Consider the following 19,039-nt stretch of genomic DNA (forward strand, 5'->3'; position numbering starts at 1 on the left):
TTGCCCCCTGCCTAGAGCTGACTCTGACGTCAAGGGAGAAGCTCTGACGTCAAGGGAGAAGCTCTGACGTCAAGGGAGAAGCTCTGACGTCAAGGGAGAAGCTCTGACGTCAAGGGAGAACCTCTGACGTCAAGGGAGAACCTCTGACGTCAAGGGAGAACCTCTGACGTCAAGGGAGAAGCTCTGACGTCAAGGGAGAAGCTCTGACGTCAAGGGAGAAGCTCTGACGTCAAGGGAGAACCTCTGACGTCAAGGGAGAACCTCTGACGTCAAGGGAGAACCTCTGACGTCAAGGGAGAACCTCTGACGTCAAGGGAGAACCTCTGACGTCAAGGGAGAACCTCTGACACGAGGAGAAACCATTTATGTGAATGAAGGAACCTCTTACGTGGTGAGGGAACCTCTGGCGTGGATGGGGAAACCTTTGGGGTGAAGAGAGAACCCCTGACGGGAAGGGCGGGACCTCTCACGTGAATGGCGGGACCTCTCACGTGAATGGCGGGACCTCTCACGTGAATGGCGGGACCTCTCACGTGAATGGCGGGACCTCTCACGTGAATGGCGGGACCTCTGACTTGAACCGGTGATAACAGGGAGAGTTTCTAATGTGAAATTAATTCCTCAAAGGTGGTTGTGTGCATCATCCAAGGCTTAGGGTTCCTATTGATAAGTAACATTTACATGGGATTCTGCATACTAAAAAAAACATTTAGAAACACTGGTTTAGGAGACCACCTAATTTTCATATAAACAGCCCTTTTGGCTTCTGAAACAAAAAAGCTTATATTGAGTAGTGATCGACCGATGATACCGATACTTCGGTCATCGCATATCGGTATCGACCGATATTTACGTACATTAAAAAAACATTTATTTATTTTTTTTTTTTACAGGTACTCTTGTGGAGGGATCTGGGGGTCTAAAAGACCCCAAACCCCTCCTCTGTACTTAAAAGCATTCAAAATGCCAAGTTTGGCTGTTTTGAATGCTGTCATTTTTTTTTTATTTGGCGCCGAGTACCCAAAAGTGATGTCATGACATCACTTCCGGGTTTTACACGGAGACCCGATCAGAGCCGGATGCGGCTTTGATCAGGTCTTCTCTTCGGTGGCCGTGCAGGATGGTTGCCTGGGTCTCCCGGTCGGACGTCCCCTCCTGCTCCTTGTAATGACAGCCGAGCGGCTTCTCAGCCACATCGGTTGTCAATACAAGGCAGCCGACCGTCGGCTATGGACGCCGATACTGGGGTGATGCCTCTAGCTGCAGGCATCACTCAATTACATTTTCCCGAAATATCGGCAATATCGGTAACCTCAGGGGCCGATTCCGATATATTGGGGAAAGTGCAGACCGGCCCTCGATATATCGGCTTTGCCGATAATTGGTCGATCTCTAATATAGAGACTTTTAAATAACTCCACCACCAACATTTCTAGAATGTGTTTTCCAGGCCTGTCCAGTCCTGACTATAGCTGCCAAGCAGAAATCAGGAAGGACAAACATTGACTCAATCCTGGATGTTAGACTCAGTGCCAGTATTTCATTACAGCAGAATGTGGCATTACGAAAACATCTACTGGGAAAATGAAAGTGTACAATGTATAGTAAAGGCTGGTGAAGTGCTAAGAAAAACAGGACTTGGATAACAAACCTTAGCAAAATGCACACGGGCATGTGGGGCCACGTACAGTGTAAAAAAAGGGTGTATTTCAGTGCCCAGGAGGCACAGGTGCTGCATATATCCACTCTTAGAAATGAATGGTTGTGTGCGGATACACTCCAAAGACATGCTGGTAGGTTAATTGGATCCTGTATAAAAAAAAAAATTGGCCCTACTGTGTATGTATGTGAGTTAGGGACCTTAGATTGTAAGCTCCTTGAGGGCAGGGACTGATGTGAATGTACAATGTATATGTAAAAGCGCTGTGTAAATTGACAGCTCTATATAAGTACCTGAAATAAATAAAAAAAAAAAATATGCAGCGGTATTTGCTTTAACCCACATATTGTGTTATCCCTGAACGCGGAAAAAACAAGATCTTACCGTAAAATCTTTCTCTGAAGTCCATTGACAGACACAGCCTCCATCTTCATTAGCTGAATGAAGATGGAGGCTGCGTCTGTCAATGGACGAGAGAGAAAAGTTGTCCCGAGAGCAATATTTAAGAGGAAATCTTCCAGCGGGGACACATGTTCTAAGAGGGGAATTCCCTTCACTTTCTGTTGTGCCAGGAATGTAAACATAGCTGTGCAATCCCAGGAGGGGTGAATGTGGCTACACGGCTGCAGCTCATGCAAAATGTGCAAAAAGTATTCAACTTGATAATAAACAATTACAGAAGCAAAATGTTTCTGGCAGTACTGCGCGCTGTACATGACATTTCCAGGGCAGGACACCTGCTGCTTTGTTGTAAAATGTGTGTCCTGCCCCAGAACTAGCACTGCTTCTGTAACCAGCACTCTAAGGGCGCTTTCAAACAATTTATACTGCCCTTTTAAAAAGTGATCCGCAGTGGATTGCTTTTTAGTAAAAAGCAGCTGACAGGCGTTCAGGAGGCAGTGCTGACACCTCCTCAGGCCTGCTTTTATTCATTTATTTTAACAGATTTTTAACTTTTCCAATGGCAATTTTACATTGCGGGACCAAGCACGTTCGGCTCACGGATGCGGTGTGGCCTCATTGAAATTAATGGGTGACTTTTACAACGGTGCCACTTATCAAACTCTGCAGCCCAAGTTAAAGTGTGTATAAAGCCTAAACCTTTTTACCTTAATGTATTCCTCGTGTTGAGGTAAAATGTCTGAAGAAGCAGATCAGGTGAGGACATCGTGGGATCCCTGGACAGATAAGTGTCCTTATATTACAGGGTTCGTACACATTTTTACTTATAAAATTCCATGACTTTTCCATGACTTCAAGTAAATATTCATGACCTAATGTTTCATGAAATGTCTATGTATACATGTTAAATAAGAAGAAAATCCATGTTACACACAGCATATTTTTACTAAAATAAAAGACAAGCTTTGTAGTGTACAGTCATGATGGATAAGGTGCAGCCGGGCTGGTATGGATGGCACAGATGCACAAATGTGGCGCTTGCATGAAGGGCAGCTCTTTGTTAGGCCGAAGCAACAGTCCCACAAACAGGCAGAAAAGAGAGAAAGGTGCCACTCAGTGTAGCAGATGTAAATAATTTTATTGACACATATTAAAAACTTACATGGAGGCATAAGCGTCTATCTTCATAGCTCGGCGTCCTTCTGGGTCCGCGGTGTTTCCATCCCTAAGGCTGACCAGCAGCCGGGAGATGACACTAGGGGAGAACCAATCAGGGGACTCAGTCAGATCGAGGCAGCGGTGAAGCGCATACCTCACGTGATGAAGCGCGGGGGGGGGGTCGGTAACCGGTTTTGGAGTATGCGTCATCTCCCGGCTGCTGGCCAGCCTCATGGACGGAAACACTGCGGACCCGGAAGGATGCCGAGCTATGAAGATAGACACTTACCTCCATGTAAGCTTTTAATATGTGTCAAAATTATTTACATCTGCTACACTGAGCAGTGCCTTTCTCTCTTTTCTGCATATTCGAATATACAGTGATTGTGAAACAAATTTCCATGACTTTTCCAAAACTTTGTGGGTTAAATTATTTTCCAAAACGTTTCCAGGCCTGGAAATTGCCATTTTAAAATTCCACGACTTTTCCAGGTTTTTCATGACTGTACGAACCCTGATATTAAGAGTCAGCAGTACAGCATTTTGTAATTTTTGTTTTTTGGGGGGGTGGGGGGGGCGGGGTATGGGTCTGGAGCTCCTCTAAGTTTGTAGCTTGGTATACTCTGACACTCTGACACGGAGTGCTGTGCAGTCTGACAACCATACAATGAATAGGTGAAACCTGGGGAGGTGAGATGACTTCACGCATGGAAACACAAACAGCTCAAACCAGGAAGTTGCAGTGTGTGAACAGGATGCAGACCAGCACAATGGAGCGATGTGTCCTCACTTCATTCAGGGAACAAGTGAGATTTTTTTTCCTTAAAGTGGAACTTTAGTCAGAAAATGAGGTCCTGCCAGATTACTTCAGGCTGGCAACTTTTGCAGGAATAGCTATGTATAACATTACAAATACACTATATTACCAAAAGTATTGGGACACCTGCCTTTACACGCATATGTATCCCAGTCTTAGTCCGTAGGGTTCAATCCTGAGTTGGCCCACCCTGCGCAGCTAGAACAGCTTCAACTCTTCTGGGAAAGCTGTCCACAAGGTTTAGGAGTGTGTCTATGGGAATGTTTGACCATTCTTCCAGAAGTGCATTTGTGAGGTTAGGCACTGATGTTGGAGAGAAGGCCTGGCTCGCAGTCTCCACTATAATTCATCCAAAAGGTGTTCTATTGGGTTGAGGTCAGGGCTCTGTGCAGGCCAGTCAAATTCCTCCACCCCAAACTCATTCATCCACGTCTTTATTGAACCCTACAGACTTAGACCGGGATGCCATTAAAGGTAATGTGCGTATAAAGGGAGGTGTCCCAATACTTTTGGTAATATAGTGCAAGTGTCTATACTATGTAAAATCCAGTAATACACGGTCTCACCCTGCTCTGCAAATGCTCAGTTGCTCTCTATTTTTCACCACTGTGCCTATAATCAGAGCTGCTAGAGGCTGGTCTGCTGACAGCCTAAAGATTTACTGCTGCTCAGGGGCTCTGAGCTTAAGCAAAATAGCAGCCTTCAGTAAAAAGAAACAGGAACAATGCTGGATGCAAGTTACAGCACACACTAATGTTTGTGGCATATTTATTAATGTGGAATGCATGTTCTTTGCTAAAGAACATACTTTTTTATCAAGTTGTTATGGGTAGATGTTCCGCTTTAAACGAAACCAATAAAAACTATACAAGCAGAGCAGAGATGAATTGATCTTTTAATTTAGGCATCGGAATTAACACTTTCTTTCAGGCACAGATCCTCTTTAAAGCTAAACTCTAGCTACGCAGCTAAATACACAGATGAAGTACATATATAGAACTGTTTTATCGGCCAAAAGACTGTGTATCTCTGTCCATCCAGTCCTATGATTTACACAGCAGGATGGTGAACTATAAAACAGCACAGCAGGATGGTGAACTATAAAACAATAAAAGAGAGGGCGCAATCACCTAGCGCATTACCAGAGCCCAGATTCTGAGGAAGAGAGCTTGGCCCCTGAAGCGTCAGCCATTCCTGTACGCTATGAGGTCTTCCCATGCCATCAGCAGATTATGGTGGATTTGGAGGCGGTCTCATCAGCTTTTTTAAATATGTCTATGCATGACATTCCTTTGTGAGAATTCGCTTGTTATTTATTTATCTAATAAAATTGAGTTATGGTAATGCACTAGGTTGGTGCGCCCTCTCTGTCTTTGTTTTTTTACAGTTTGCCTAAGGATACCCACAGCCCTAAGAGGGCAGCAAGACAGTTATGCCCAATACCTACAATATTAATCAAGAGGATAATCATTTTTCTATCTTTAAGCACCACATCGCAGGTGGTTATTTTTCTTTACAGCAGGATGGTGACCTGAATTTTCAATATTGCAATTAGGAAAATCATCCTAGTCACTTCCCAGCCCTCCCAGCCTGTAACTAGACAGTGAAGGACCAGCAGCAGATTGATGAGGTCATCCCACTCTTCTCTCCTCTGGTCAGCTTGCTCAGCACATGTGCATAATGCGTATCTGATTGGTTCAGAGAGTTGCCCCTCCCCTAATCCCTGCTGAGTACTGCTGTAGAGGGCATTACAAGGGGCTGGCCTGACACCAAATCAAATTCAGGTACATAAAGCAGAACTACATTCCAAAGAATGCTCACCTCTGTTCCAGCAATGAAACTGTTGGATCCCTCACTGGCCGGTAATCTTCTCCTTGGGCTTCTTCTGGGTGCTGGGTTTTCAGCCTCTTTATTGGCCAGTGGGAATGGCGTGACTTGCCCGACACAGGGGCACTATACCAGGAATGTATGGGGAGCTGTGCAAGTGCAACTCAGTGTTCATTCAAAAAAAGATTTTGAACAGACAGGCATGTCTATCTGCAAAAAAAGAAAAGCTGCCTGCTTGCAATTTTTTTTAACAAGGGCCAATTAAAACTTTGTGTGGTGACAGATGTTTATACATCTGTCACCACAGGGACACACAGGAAACAATCGCTTCCCATGTGCCCCATTCACACTGCAACGCAGCCTAGTGCTGCGCTAAAATGCAGACATACACTGGCCCGAAATCACACTGCAATGCCAGGTAGAGCAGCCAGACATTGCAGTGAAAGAAGCATAAGTTTTGTACACTTCAAATAAAGCTCATACAAAAAAACAACAGGAGTAGTGCATAGTGCAATGCACTGAATCGCGCACCACACTGCCCCCTAGCAGCCGGAAACGCAGAGAGAAGCCGGAGCGCTCAATCACTCAAGCTGCGCAGGGATTAGGCGGGGTAAAAAGTGTGAATTCGCCCTAAAGGTTTACTCCCACTTTAAAGGGTATGTTCACCTTTGTAGTAAAATGTACTATGCAACGCAAGCTCTGAATAAGCAACATTTCTCAATTAACCCATCCATGCTAAACAGTGTGGAGGACATATCTGCAGTACCATCGATTGTATACTGACATATATCCCCTGCAGCTATCAGATTACCTGAACAGTGGCTGCAGTTGACTGGATGCAGCTGCTGTCCAGCAGACAAGTTTCAGCCCGGCCCCTTTTGATTTTCAGATAGAAAGCTTTTGGGCAGGAAGGGTCCAGAGAGGGCTGCCCCCAGCTTGAATTTGGACAAAATTTGCTCCATGTGGCGAACCCAGCGTGTCCCACATTCTAGGTTCTGTGCAAGTTGCAGAGGATGTCACTAAATGGAAGTTTTTCAGGCAGGCTCCAGAGAAGCCACATTTGGCCTACAGGATTATCAATTAAAGTAAGCTAAATTCTTCTTTTTGTTTTTAAAATAATAGGGCTTCTTTATTTTAGAGTAAGGCCGCATTCACACCTCAGTGTTTTGAATCACGGGCAGATTTGCCGCGATTCTGCCCACGATTTCAAAGCGCTGCGGTGTGAATGCCAAATCGCAGAAGGCACATTTGAATGGCACCTAAAATCGCGGTGCGGTTCTGCTGGAATTGTCACGCAATAAATCGTGGCAAGTCGCATTGCATGAAGCATGTCGCCCAAAAGTAGCTCCAAGCTTTACCCGATGTGGATTTCCACAGTTGCAGCGCAATGTATCGTGCGACAATCGCAGCAGAACTGCACTGCGATTTTAGGTGCTATACAAATGAATCTCAAATGTGCGTTTTGCGATTTGTCATGCACATCTCAACGCTTTAAAATTGCGGGGCAGAATCATGGCAAATCTGCCAACAATTCAAAATCCTAAGGTGAGAATGCGGCCTAAATGTTTAATACAAGGGTGAACTAGCCCTTTATATGAACTGTATTTGAAAAACAATGTATTTTTAAATAATTGCGCTGATAATATTAATTATTACTGGTTGCATTGCACTAAGAAATCCCACTGAAGCTATTCACCACGCCTGCTGGAGATCTTTTTAATTAAATACATAACAGCACTGTAATATTTTTCTTATAACCAATTTGTATTTTAAATGGTAGGACTACAATTTCCATAAGCCTCAGATGACTCCTCATTTTATTAGGCACATTCCCCAGCAGAAATCCAGTAGACGTTACATTTGCCCTCTCCGTACCTTATTGAGTTTTCCAAGTGATGAGATGAGATCCGCCCATTCTGTAGAGGACTCGAAGTTTCTCAAAGCCTTTTCAATGACTGAGGAGTAATTTCTATATCTGTAATCCCCCAGCAGCTCCTGCTCTTCTGGGTCCATCTTTCATCCTTGCCGGAGGACGCCCTACAAACAGAACAGAGGATGCGTTTGTCTTGAGGTTCAATATTCGGTTTAAGATGAAGAAATACGACATTTATGGCACCAAAAACACGCAACTTCTCACTTTGAAAATCAAGGAGATCCTAAAAAGAACACATAAATAAAAAGATTGGTACAACACCGATGTTAGTATTGGAGCTGTCACCTCCTGCTTTGTACCCATCAACCTATCATTACAACATTATAGTAGTAAGAAAATTGTTCTATCGATTTTAACAATTATTAGCCATTGTATCAGATAGGCCGTATGATGGGATATGCAACTCCAGGCGTGTTTAGTCCAGCGGTTTACTTCTTGAGGAGATAAGCAAGTTGAAAATATTGTGTGTGGGAATTCTACAATTGAAACAAATGGTAAATACAATGCCCCTGCGGACAAGGTGGTGTCTAAAGTGCCTGGGAGAACTGCAGTGGATCATTGAATAAAGTCAGATTTAGGCTGCATTTACACCTGAGCGTTGCGTTTTTTAAGTATTTTTGTACAGCATTTTAAAATTTTGGTGTTTTTTTTTTATTTTTTATTAGCCAACAGAAATATCATCCGTTTCATTATTATATTATAGTATGGGTACGTCACTAGCCTGTAAGCCAATAGGGGGCGAGCGCGCCCCCGGAGGCGCGCTCCCGCCCGGGCTCATTCACGGACACCTCCGTGCGTGTGACCAGATATCCGCCGGTCACTCGCGATCGTCCGCTGTGAAGGGAGAAAGGCAGGCGGCTAATGTAAACAAAGCCGCCTGTCATTCTTCCCTGTGTAACAGCACAGATCATAAGGTCCTGCTATGTAGGACCGTTGATCTGTGCTGTTACATGTAAAGTCACATCCCTGCACAGTTAGAAACACACCCCTAGGGACACACTTAACCCCTCCTTCCCCAATAAAGTTAGCCCCTTCCCTGCCAGTGTCATTTTTACAGTAACAGTGCATATGTATAGCACTGATTACTGTAGTAATGTCACTGGTAACCCCAAAAGTGTAAAAAATGTCAGTCAAGGGTCCGATCTGTCCGCCGCAATGTCGCAGTCCCGCAAAAAAAAAAAAAAAAAAAAAAATCGCAGATCGCCGCCATTACTCGTTAAAAAAAAAAAAAGCAACAAAAATCTTTACCTTAGTTAGTAAATGCAATAACTTTTGCGCAAACCAATCAAAATACGCTTATTGTGATTTTTTTTTTACCAAACATATGTAGCAGAAAACAAATTGGCCAAAAATGTTAAAAAATTTTGATTTTTAAATTTTTGGGGGGGGGGGGGGAATTTCATATAAAACAATGTGAAAAATATTGTTATTTTTGCAAAATTGTCGCTCTTGTTTTGTTTATAGCGCATGATCAAAAAAAATCACACAGGTGATCAAATACCACCAAAAGAAAGCTCTGTTTGTGGGGAAAAAAAGTACGTCAAATTCGTTTAGATACAGCGTCGCACGACCGCACAATTGTCCGTTAAATTCACGCAGTGCCGAATCGCAAAATAGGGCCTGGTCAGGAAGGGGGTAAAATCTTCCGGGGCTTAAGTGGTTAAGAAAGGCTGTGTGAACAGTGGAGTAGAACCCTTTTACATTGAAGGTCAGTGGAACAGGACCCCTAGATTAGTGGACAGTTGAGAAGGACCCCCCTTATATTGAAGGTCAGTGTAGAAGAGCCCTCTAACATTGAAGGCTAGTCGAGAAGGCCCCCATTACATTAAAGGTCAGTGTAGAAGGACCCCCTACATTGGTGGGCAATGGGAGAAGAACAACCTTTGCTTTTAATTGTTGGCCATTCTGCACAGATCAGGGTGGTCCCCGGTGGTCAGTGGAAAGAAGGGTTCATTGCACTGGTGGTCAGTGGGAAGAATGTCATTCACTTTTATGGTCCTCTACCCCTTACAGATAGCCAAAACATCACTGGTGTCATTGGTTATTTATCAGAGAGCAGGCTGGATTTGATTTAAATCAAGTTGATTTAAATCACTAGTAAAAAGGCTTGAATTAAAAACTCGATTAAAAATTTTTTTAAGGAGCAACAGTCATCTCTGTCCCGCAGTGGCTCCTACTCTGAAACACTGTTGACTCACCAATAGTCTCATTCACTTTAATGGGACGGCTGGTGATGCGGCAGTGACACAACAAGGTGAGGGATGTGGCGGCAGCAGGTGAGTGAACGCGCACGAACAGGCACTGCCATGATTGATCTGAAATGACAAGTGCTCTTTAAATGTAAGGACTTATTCTTGTTGGTAGTTAGAATCTTTACAATTTACAAACAAAAGGAATATTCCTGAACTTTGTTTTATTTCATGGTTACTGTGAAATTGTGTGAATGCATCAATGCAGCACCTGTTTGTAAAGATATCACGTACTGGACATACAAAAAGCTGTAGCTAGCGGCTAGGTTGTTCATAATAGGTCAGCCATGAAAGTCTTGCAGAACAGTTACACATTGCAGCAGTGATCTTACCCGCTTCCTCCTCCTTTAATTCATGAAATAGCCGTTAACTCCACTCAGAGACATCAGAAACAAGCACTTAGGCCTGTGCAGAGCTGTAAAAAGCTAATTGAGTCCTCGCAGGATGTCTGTTTCTGCTGTCCAGGCCTATCATAACATTTTGACCAAATCTATTAGGCCCCGTTCACACAGGGGCGATCCGACTTGGGGGGGCGACCTCCGAGGTCGCGGTGCGAGCAGTGCGCCGCGACCTCGGAGCGGCCGCCACGGACTTCATAACATTGAAGTCTATGGCGGTCGCCTCCGGGTCGCCCCAAAGAAGCTCCGGACCCTTTTTCTAAGTCGGAGCGACTTGTGTCGCTCCTATTAGAACGGGTCCGCAGCTTCCCTATGGAAGGCGACCTACGGCGACCTGTGAGGCGACCAGGTCGCCTCACAGGTCGCCTTAGTGTGAACGGGGACTTAGGAATACATAGCATACCATAAAAGGATACCCTTGCAAGAGGAATTGGGATTCAGCAAAACAACTATCACTGTGCAGTCTTCCACGTGGAAGAGGGCCGACCCTCTAACCCACAAAGACTTCCTGTTCAAAGAACTTTAACAGACACTTAGCTTTGTGCTACAGCTTGCTACAAGAAGCCATGTCTACTGGATACTCTGTCAAGATCTCTTTTGCCAAAGGGTCAGGATCACTAAAAGTTGTTAGAGACATTCTGCGGAGAACTTGGGCCAGAGGGCCAGGTCGGCTGGAGGATAGAAGAAAACACCTTACAAAGATACTTTGCTCAAAGGACACTTTTGCCTAGTTTCCACTGAGCGGAACGGTTCGGGTCGGTACAGTGTGGAAGGGTTAGAATGGTCCGGTCTATTCAGGTGAGGGTTTCCACTGCAAGTCGGGCCACCAGGGACCATGCGGGGGTTTACACCAAATGAGGTGTTTGTTTTGCTCTTTCATTTGTGCGTGAGCATTGAAGTTTTCTTGTCCGCCAATCAGTGGAATCTATCGTGTGACGGCAGTAGCTCCGCCATACCCGTACCATTTCCTATGGCCCTACATCTGAAGCAGGACCAGGAATGGTGCGGTTTGGTTCGGTTGTATGGGCCACTTTCATAATGGAAACACTCAAATTAGTGCACCGTACCGAACCGACCCGACCCGCTCAGTGGAAACGAGGCATTTGTGAAGATCCTGTCGGGCCAGTGGGCCAGTTGAAAGAAAGTTGCTACCTTGGAAAAAGGAGGTAGTGGCTCATTGTCTCTTCCGAAAGGAGGGATGCCAGCGTGAAGGGTCCTTTGCAGAGCTTTGCAGAGACTCACAAGTTAGGCAAGTTTGCTCAGGCTCCAGAAAAATAGCTTGTCACCAGAAGATGATGTGTTGCCTCTGTGTTATAGAAGGAGAGGACTCTGAACACCAGTCGGGTGGACATTTCTTCATTCTGAACTTGTGGGTCTGACTAAAATAGGAAAGAGAGTCAGTGCCCTGGTGTCTGAGAGGGACTGTGCCTATAATTTAGTCAAAACATGATTCTCAGTAGAAACCAATGGTGAAGTGGTAGATAGTCAGCTTGGCAGGATCTGTTTGTTGCCTATTGCAGGTACAATAGGATTTGTTTGTTGCCTGGGAAAGATGAAGATCTCTATGAGAATGTCACAGTTAGAGATAATGCTGGTGAGTCGCCTCTGAGGAGAGGGCAGTCTCACTGTGACTAGGTAACAACGTACATTTTTGTGCTTAACTTCTGTTTCCTTTGCAGGCTTGCATGAGACTTCCGGGTCTGGATAAGCCCTCCTCTGTTCAATGTAAATTTTTATACAATGTTGATATTGTGTTTAGTTAGTTAATAAGGGTAATGCCTTAACCTGTCAAGCAGATTTTTGTTTGGCAAGGGGAGCATTGGTTTAAATGCACCTGGCATGTGTATATGTACATAAATGTGTGAATATTTGTACAGCAGAGTCATATATGGGGTATGCCACATGGCCCTGTAAATATGTTATTTTCCTTTTCCAAGTTTGTGGCATACTCCGTAAAATTTTTGTACAAATAATTTTTGTAGGGGCGGCTGCCCAGAGCCAGTGAGGACATGGCTCATTTTGGCGGGGGGTTAGTATAGAGCCCTCCTAGGTAGGTGCTAGTGAGAGAGTATAGTTTTGAGCTCTGTCTGCTTACCAGAGGGGCTGCAGGTAAATCTATATTGTTCTCTGCCTACCAGAGAGCAGGATCTGTTAGTGAGGTCTACTCATTGTGCTCGGTATTCAATTCATTCAGTCTAGAGAGTGTTTCACGCTGGTCCAATAGGGAGGCATACTGGACAGTGGGAGGAAACCTGACAAAAGGGTGCATGTGCTTTTGATACAGTCCTGATGATTGGCAGAGGGCAGGATGCCTCGGTGCATGTTGGGATACTGTATAAAAGCCAGGGGCACATGTGCTCGAGCTGTTTTCGTAGGGGAGCGGAGTCCCGGAGGGAGGGGGCAGCTGCCTCCTCCTCTGTAGAGATGCCATGCGGTCTCAGGAGGTCTTTCTGAGGGCCAGAGGAGTGGTCGATAGGAGCTGAACCCAGAGGTCCAGGGAAGCTGACTGAGGGGAGACACTGGAGGCCCTGTTGCTGCAGTATTGTGAGTACAGAAACTTGTGTCAAACTTGGGCCTGACCTGAGGGGGGTCACCCCTGCTCCTAGGATAGTCAGTGGACGGCTGTCAGCAGGAAGAGGATGCTAGCGAGAGTGTCCTGAAGATAGGTTATCGTCCATCAAGTCTCCAAGAGGTCCAGGGAAGCCGACTGAGGGGAGACACTGGAGGCCCTGTTGCTGCAGTATCGTGAGTACAGAAACTCATGTCAAATTTGGACCTGACCTGAGGGGGGTTACCCCTGCTTCTAGGATAGTCAGTGGACGGCTGTCAGCAGGAAGAGGATGCTAGTGAGAGGGTCCTGAAGATAGGTTATCGTCCATCAAGTCTCCTTGTTAGAGAGAGTAAAGAAAACAAGAGACTGAATCCCATTTATCTAATTTGCAGGGTGAATTAACAGCCTGGCTGTTCCATATCCACCAGCAGAGATTTGAAGATAAAAGTCCTCAAACGTTGTGAATAGTTCAATTGGAGTATCCCAGTATTCCATTCCCCTACCCCAACTACAAAATAAACAAAAACCAACACCCCTATACTGTTTATTACTGTGAGGAGCCCACGGGAGCAAGGAGTTTGATTTAGGCCCCGTTCACATCGGGGCGACGCTACTTCGCACCGCGACCTCCGAGGTCGCGGTGCGAGCAGCGCGCCGCGACCTCGGAGCGGCCGCCATGGACTTCATAACATTAAAGTCTATGGCGGTCACCTCCTGGTCGCCCCAAAGAAGCTCCGGACCCTTTTTCTAAGTCGGAGCGACTTGTGTCGCTCCTATTAGAACGGGTCCTCAGCTTCCCTATGGGAGGCGACCTACGGCGACCTGTGAGGCGACCAGGTCGCCTCAGTGTAAACCGGGGCTAAATCATGACTGTGTGCTGGTAACCAGGAGGTCCCATCAAGGCAATTTCCAGCAATCTCTGCGGGGGCAGGGCTGCAAGCATTTTATTAAAAATAAATTTGATTTAAATAAAAAAGAAAAGAAGTCTTTTTTTTTTTTTTAAATCATTAACCACTTCCCGCGAATCGACTTGGCTCTGCGTCGGCTCAGAGAAATGGTTGTACCGGGATGATGCCTGCAGCTAGAAGCATCATCCTGGTACCATTTCTTAGAGCCGGCAGTCGGTTTTCAGGTAATAATGGCCAATGCGGCTCAGGAGCCGCTCGGCCATTACCCCAGCCAACTTTGATTCGGCTGCGGCTCCTCCCGGGTCTCCCATTCCCCTGGGAGACCTGAGCAACCAGCCGGCATATCCGCCGGCTGGTTAGAGTCCCAATCAAAGCCGAATTCAGCTTTGATCGGGTCTCCGATGTAGTAACCCGGAAGTGGCGTGATGATGTCACATCCGCACTACTCTGCGGCTAAAGGAGCCGAATTAAAAAAAACTGTCAGTATTCAAAAATGCTGATTTCGGCATTTTGAATACATTGAAGTGCAGTGGAGGGGTCTGTGGTCTTTCAGATCCCCGATCCCTCCATAAAGAGTACCTGTCACTGCCTATTACTGTCACAAGGGATGTTCACATTGCTTGTGACAGCAATAAAAGTGATCAGATTTAATTTTTTTTTTTTTAAACTGTGCTAAAATGAAAAAATTTAATAAAATAAATAGGAAGAAAACGCATATGGAAGTCACGCCCGCAAATGAAAGCGCTATTCAAACCACATGTGAGGTATCGCCGTGATTGCTAGAGCGAGAACAATAATTCTAAAAAAAAGAGCTACTCTGTAACTCAAAACTGGTAACTGTTAAAAAATTTTAAATCGCCGCCTATGGAGATTTTTATGTACCGTAGTTTGTAGCCATTCCGCAGGTGTGAGCTATTTTAAACCGTAATATGTTAGGTATCTATTTACTCGGCGTGACATCATCTTTTACAATATACAAAAAAAAAAAAAATGAGCTAACTTTACTGTTTAGTTTTTTTAAATGCAGTGAAATGTATTTTTTCCAAAAAAAAATGGCGTTTGAAAGAATGCTGCGCAAATACTGCATGGCAAAAAATATTGCAATGACAGCCATTTTATTTTCCAGAGTCTTAGCTAAAAAAATATATATATCTATATATATATATATATATATCTATATATATATATATATAATTATATATATATATATATATATATATATATGTGTGTGTGTGTGTTTGGGGGTTCTAAGTAATTTTGTAGCTAAAAATACAGATTATAACTTGTAAACATGTGTCAGAAATGGGCTCGGTCCAGAAGTGGTTCATTTTTATCCACCCTGTTCGAGAGGCAAAAGTTGCTGATTGCTCAAGGAATCTTCAACTTCTGGAGGAACCCTAGTTGAGAAAGGCTGGAGCCATGGTGTGCTGGTGACATATATTTCCTTTTCTGTGATTTAGGTAATATGTCAGCAGCATACAATTTCACAATCATTTGACTTTCTCACTTCCCCTAGTGTACTGAAATCTGTGATTCTCTGTGCCAATGCAGACTTCTTATTGTACAAAAGACCTATTGAAAAGCCAGGCCTGGTGCAAAATGTGACCCGGTCCTCCTGACACCACACCTTCCAGTTCAGAAGTAATCAGCAGTATATCACCGGAGCACAAAGATGACAGTCTAAGCTACAAGAAAGTTTCCTGGTCGGCCCTTTTTCAAGGATTATAATGGGCTTCGTGGATTTAAAGGATACAGAAATTAATCCCATCAGATATTAGATGTAATCCAGCTAATCGGTTTATAAATAGCCTAGCTGTGTAACCTTCATTGAAGGGTAATGTGTGACTATTTGTAATTAACAGGATTTTCTACTAAACCTGTCAATTTATTCAATTAACTCTTTAATGTCTAATAAGTAACATTTCCCATTATGCAAAATGCAATATATGGTGCTAAAATACTCCCCCCTCCTTTAGTTTCAACATTCATTCAGCATACAGCCCATCATTACCTCTGACCCAGAAGCAGTAAATAAATCTATCTGCTTCTGGGTGGTTGCGGTTTGGTATTTAACCACTTTGCCAAGTGCCCTATAGCAGTTTTACAGCTACAGCGCAAGATCACCTATATATGCGTGATCCTGCATTTCCTGGTAACTGGCGGGAGTGCGTCCCACCGGCGGCTCGCTCCCACTGTCATTCTACACAGTGGGTTTGGCGGATCCCATGTTCGCCGTCACCTGCTGATTGTCCGGTACACAGGCAGAGCGGTGAACTGTCAGTAAGGAAGGCATGGATCCTGTGTTCCTGCAAAGGAGACACCGATCCATGCCTTCCCCTAGTAAAAACGCCTCCCACACTACAGAAAAACACCAGCTAAGCACACAGTTTGATCGTCAAAGCTCACAACTCTTTGATAGTCCCTGATGTAGACTCCTTCCCAGACAGTGTCATTGATCACTGCATTAGTGTCACTGGTTCCCAAAAAGTGTCAGTTAGTGTCCAATTTATCCTCCGCAATATTGCAGTCCTGCTATAAGCCACTGATCGACGCCATTACTAGTAAAGAATAAACAAAAATTCCATAAATATATCTCATTGTTTGTAGGTGCTATAACATATGTGCCATCCAACCAATATACGCTCATTGGGATTTTATTTCACCAAAAATATGTAGCAGAATACATATTGGCCTAAATTTATGAAGAAATTAGATTTAGATTTATAGCAGAAAGTAAAAAATATTGTTTTTTTTAATTGTCGTTCTTTTTGTTTATAGCGCAAAAAAAAAAAAAAAAAAAAAAACTGCAGAGGTGATTAAATACCACCAAATGAAAGCTCTATTTGTGGGGAAAAAAAGGACATTAATTTTATTTGTGTACAGAGTCGCATGACTGCGCAATTGTCAGTTAAAATAATGCAGTGACATATCGCAAAAAATGGCCTGGTTGGGAAGGGGGGAAATCTTCCAGAACTGAAGTGGTTTATTTTACATTGTCTCTTCTATTTCTCTATGTAAATGATGGTACTGTAATTAAAGAGGTTGTAAACCCACCTTGAGATATTTTACCTATACTGTAGATACTGTAAATATCTCCTAAACTTTATACCTTATAAACACCGTTTAGAAGATATTTACATTGCATGCAGCCAATGACTGAAATAGTGTGAATACAACTGCGCTAACAAATATAAAATTAAAGAGGAAGTAAACCCTCCTCTGACACTTTTACCTATAGGTAAGTCTATGATAAGGATTACCTATAGGTACTGTAAATATCTCCCAAACATGCATCGTTTAGGAGATATTTACCTTACATGCAGCCAGTGACGTCACTGGCGCATGCGCTCTGAAGGAACGGCCGCTGGTGCCGTTCCTACAAAGCCCCATGCCGTGACCGTCGGCTCCCGCGCGCGTGCGCGGGAGTGACGTCACCGCGGCTCCGTCCAATCAGATGGCCGGATGCCGAGATCCCGGAAGACGGGCGACTGGACATGTCGCCCGTCATACAGGTAAGCTGGCGGCACGGCGGGGGCTCGTTCTAAGGTAAATATTTCATAATGAGCTAGTATGCGATGCAACCTCTTTAAGTGCTGGTTCACATTTCTGCCATCACAGAGATCACATGTAATTCGGAGCGCACTGCTCCTAAAATCACATGCCATCTCTGTGCGGTGCAAATTCAGCCATACAGTTTGTATGGCTGAATTCGCACCGCAATCGCACCCAACACGCACAGGACCCTTTTTTGGTCCGCAGCAGAATCGGATCGCATGGTGGCTCACACTTGTGCGATACGATTCTGTCCGAACTGTCAGATCGCACTGCGAAATGCGATCTGATCTGGGGGTGTCGTTAACCTTTAATTGACACCCCCAGTGTGAACTGCCAGGGGTGCGGATGCGATGCAGGAACACGCTGTGTATTCGCAGCGTTCCCGCATTGCAGAAATGTGAACTGGGTCCAAAGCAAAAATAGCTGCCAGCAGATCAACTGACATCAAGTTGTTACAATATAAAATAGGATACAAAGTGCAGCGCTAAGTAATAACAAATACATTGTTACCAATATATCAAAAGTGAAACTTGTGTGAACAGAAGGCTACGTTCACATCTTGGCTTTGCTATTTACAGGCGTTTTAAGGGCTCTTTCACACGGGCGATCCGATCAGATCCGCCTGTCAGTTTTTTAGGCGGATCTGATCGGATCCTCCATGCAGCTCTATGGGGCAGCGGGAGTCAGCGGAGACACCTCCGCTGACACCCGCTGCCATCCGTATCTGATCCTGTCCGTGAAATCTGGACGGATGGAAACGCTATTTTTCCATCCGTTCAGTAATCGGATCGGATCGGATGAGAGTGGACAGGCGGTCCGCTCTCATCCGATCCCCCATAGAGGGCAGCGGGGGCTGAGACACCTCCCTCTCCGCTCTGCAAGCGGAGACGGAGCTGTCATCCGCCGGCTCAGCGGGGATCGCGGATCAATTTCCGCTGAGCAACACGGATCCGCCTACGGAGGCGGACCGTGTGAAAGAGGCCTAATGGTAATCCAAACAAAAATTGCTGAAAGTCTATAGAGAAAAAAGAAAATCATATGAAGAGAGTGTCATGAAGAATCCAAACGTTGAATCTTCCAAGATAGTACATATAATGGAAACCAAGTGAAGAGCCCACACCAACAGGAAGGAGGTATAGATGTATGGTCACCGGACTCTCTGGACCCAGGTGCCGTATAGCAAGTGGGTCGTCTAAGACGTTTAGTATTAATCCACAGCTCCCACTGTATGTGATGGTGTGGAACAGGCAATCACACTATGGCAATAGATCACTGGGGATGGATGACTCAAACCACCAGGCACTCCATTTTCCATGTAAAAGACGATGACACCAACATAGTGTAATACTGCTTAATAAATGACTTTAATAAAACAAAAAACTACTTACAAACGTCCATCTGACACAGGCATAGATTCACAGTTCACCGTTTGGATTCTTTATGACACTCTCTTTATATGATTTACTTCTTTCTCTATAGAATTTCAGCAATTTTTTTTGGGATTACCATTTAGGCCCCTTTCACACGAGCGACCCGATCAGATCCACCTGTCCATTTTTTTAGGCGGATCTGATCGGATCC

General features: G+C 44.6%; 1 protein-coding gene across 1 annotated transcript in view; it reads right to left on the reverse strand.

Annotated features, from left to right (window-relative positions):
• Positions 1 to 19,039, reverse strand: part of DOP1B (DOP1 leucine zipper like protein B) — a 273,490-nt gene that overhangs the window by 216,038 nt on the left and 38,413 nt on the right. Inside the window, exon 2 of the mRNA XM_082246954.1 lies at positions 7,740 to 7,901. Within this exon, the coding sequence (XP_082103080.1) occupies positions 7,740 to 7,877 (138 nt within the window). The 5' untranslated portion in view covers positions 7,878 to 7,901. The remainder of the gene's footprint in view (positions 1 to 7,739; positions 7,902 to 19,039) is intronic.

The sequence above is a fragment of the Pelophylax lessonae genome, assembly GCF_965119305.1.
Source record: "Pelophylax lessonae genome assembly, chromosome: 2".
NCBI classification, from domain to species: domain Eukaryota; kingdom Metazoa; phylum Chordata; class Amphibia; order Anura; family Ranidae; genus Pelophylax; species Pelophylax lessonae.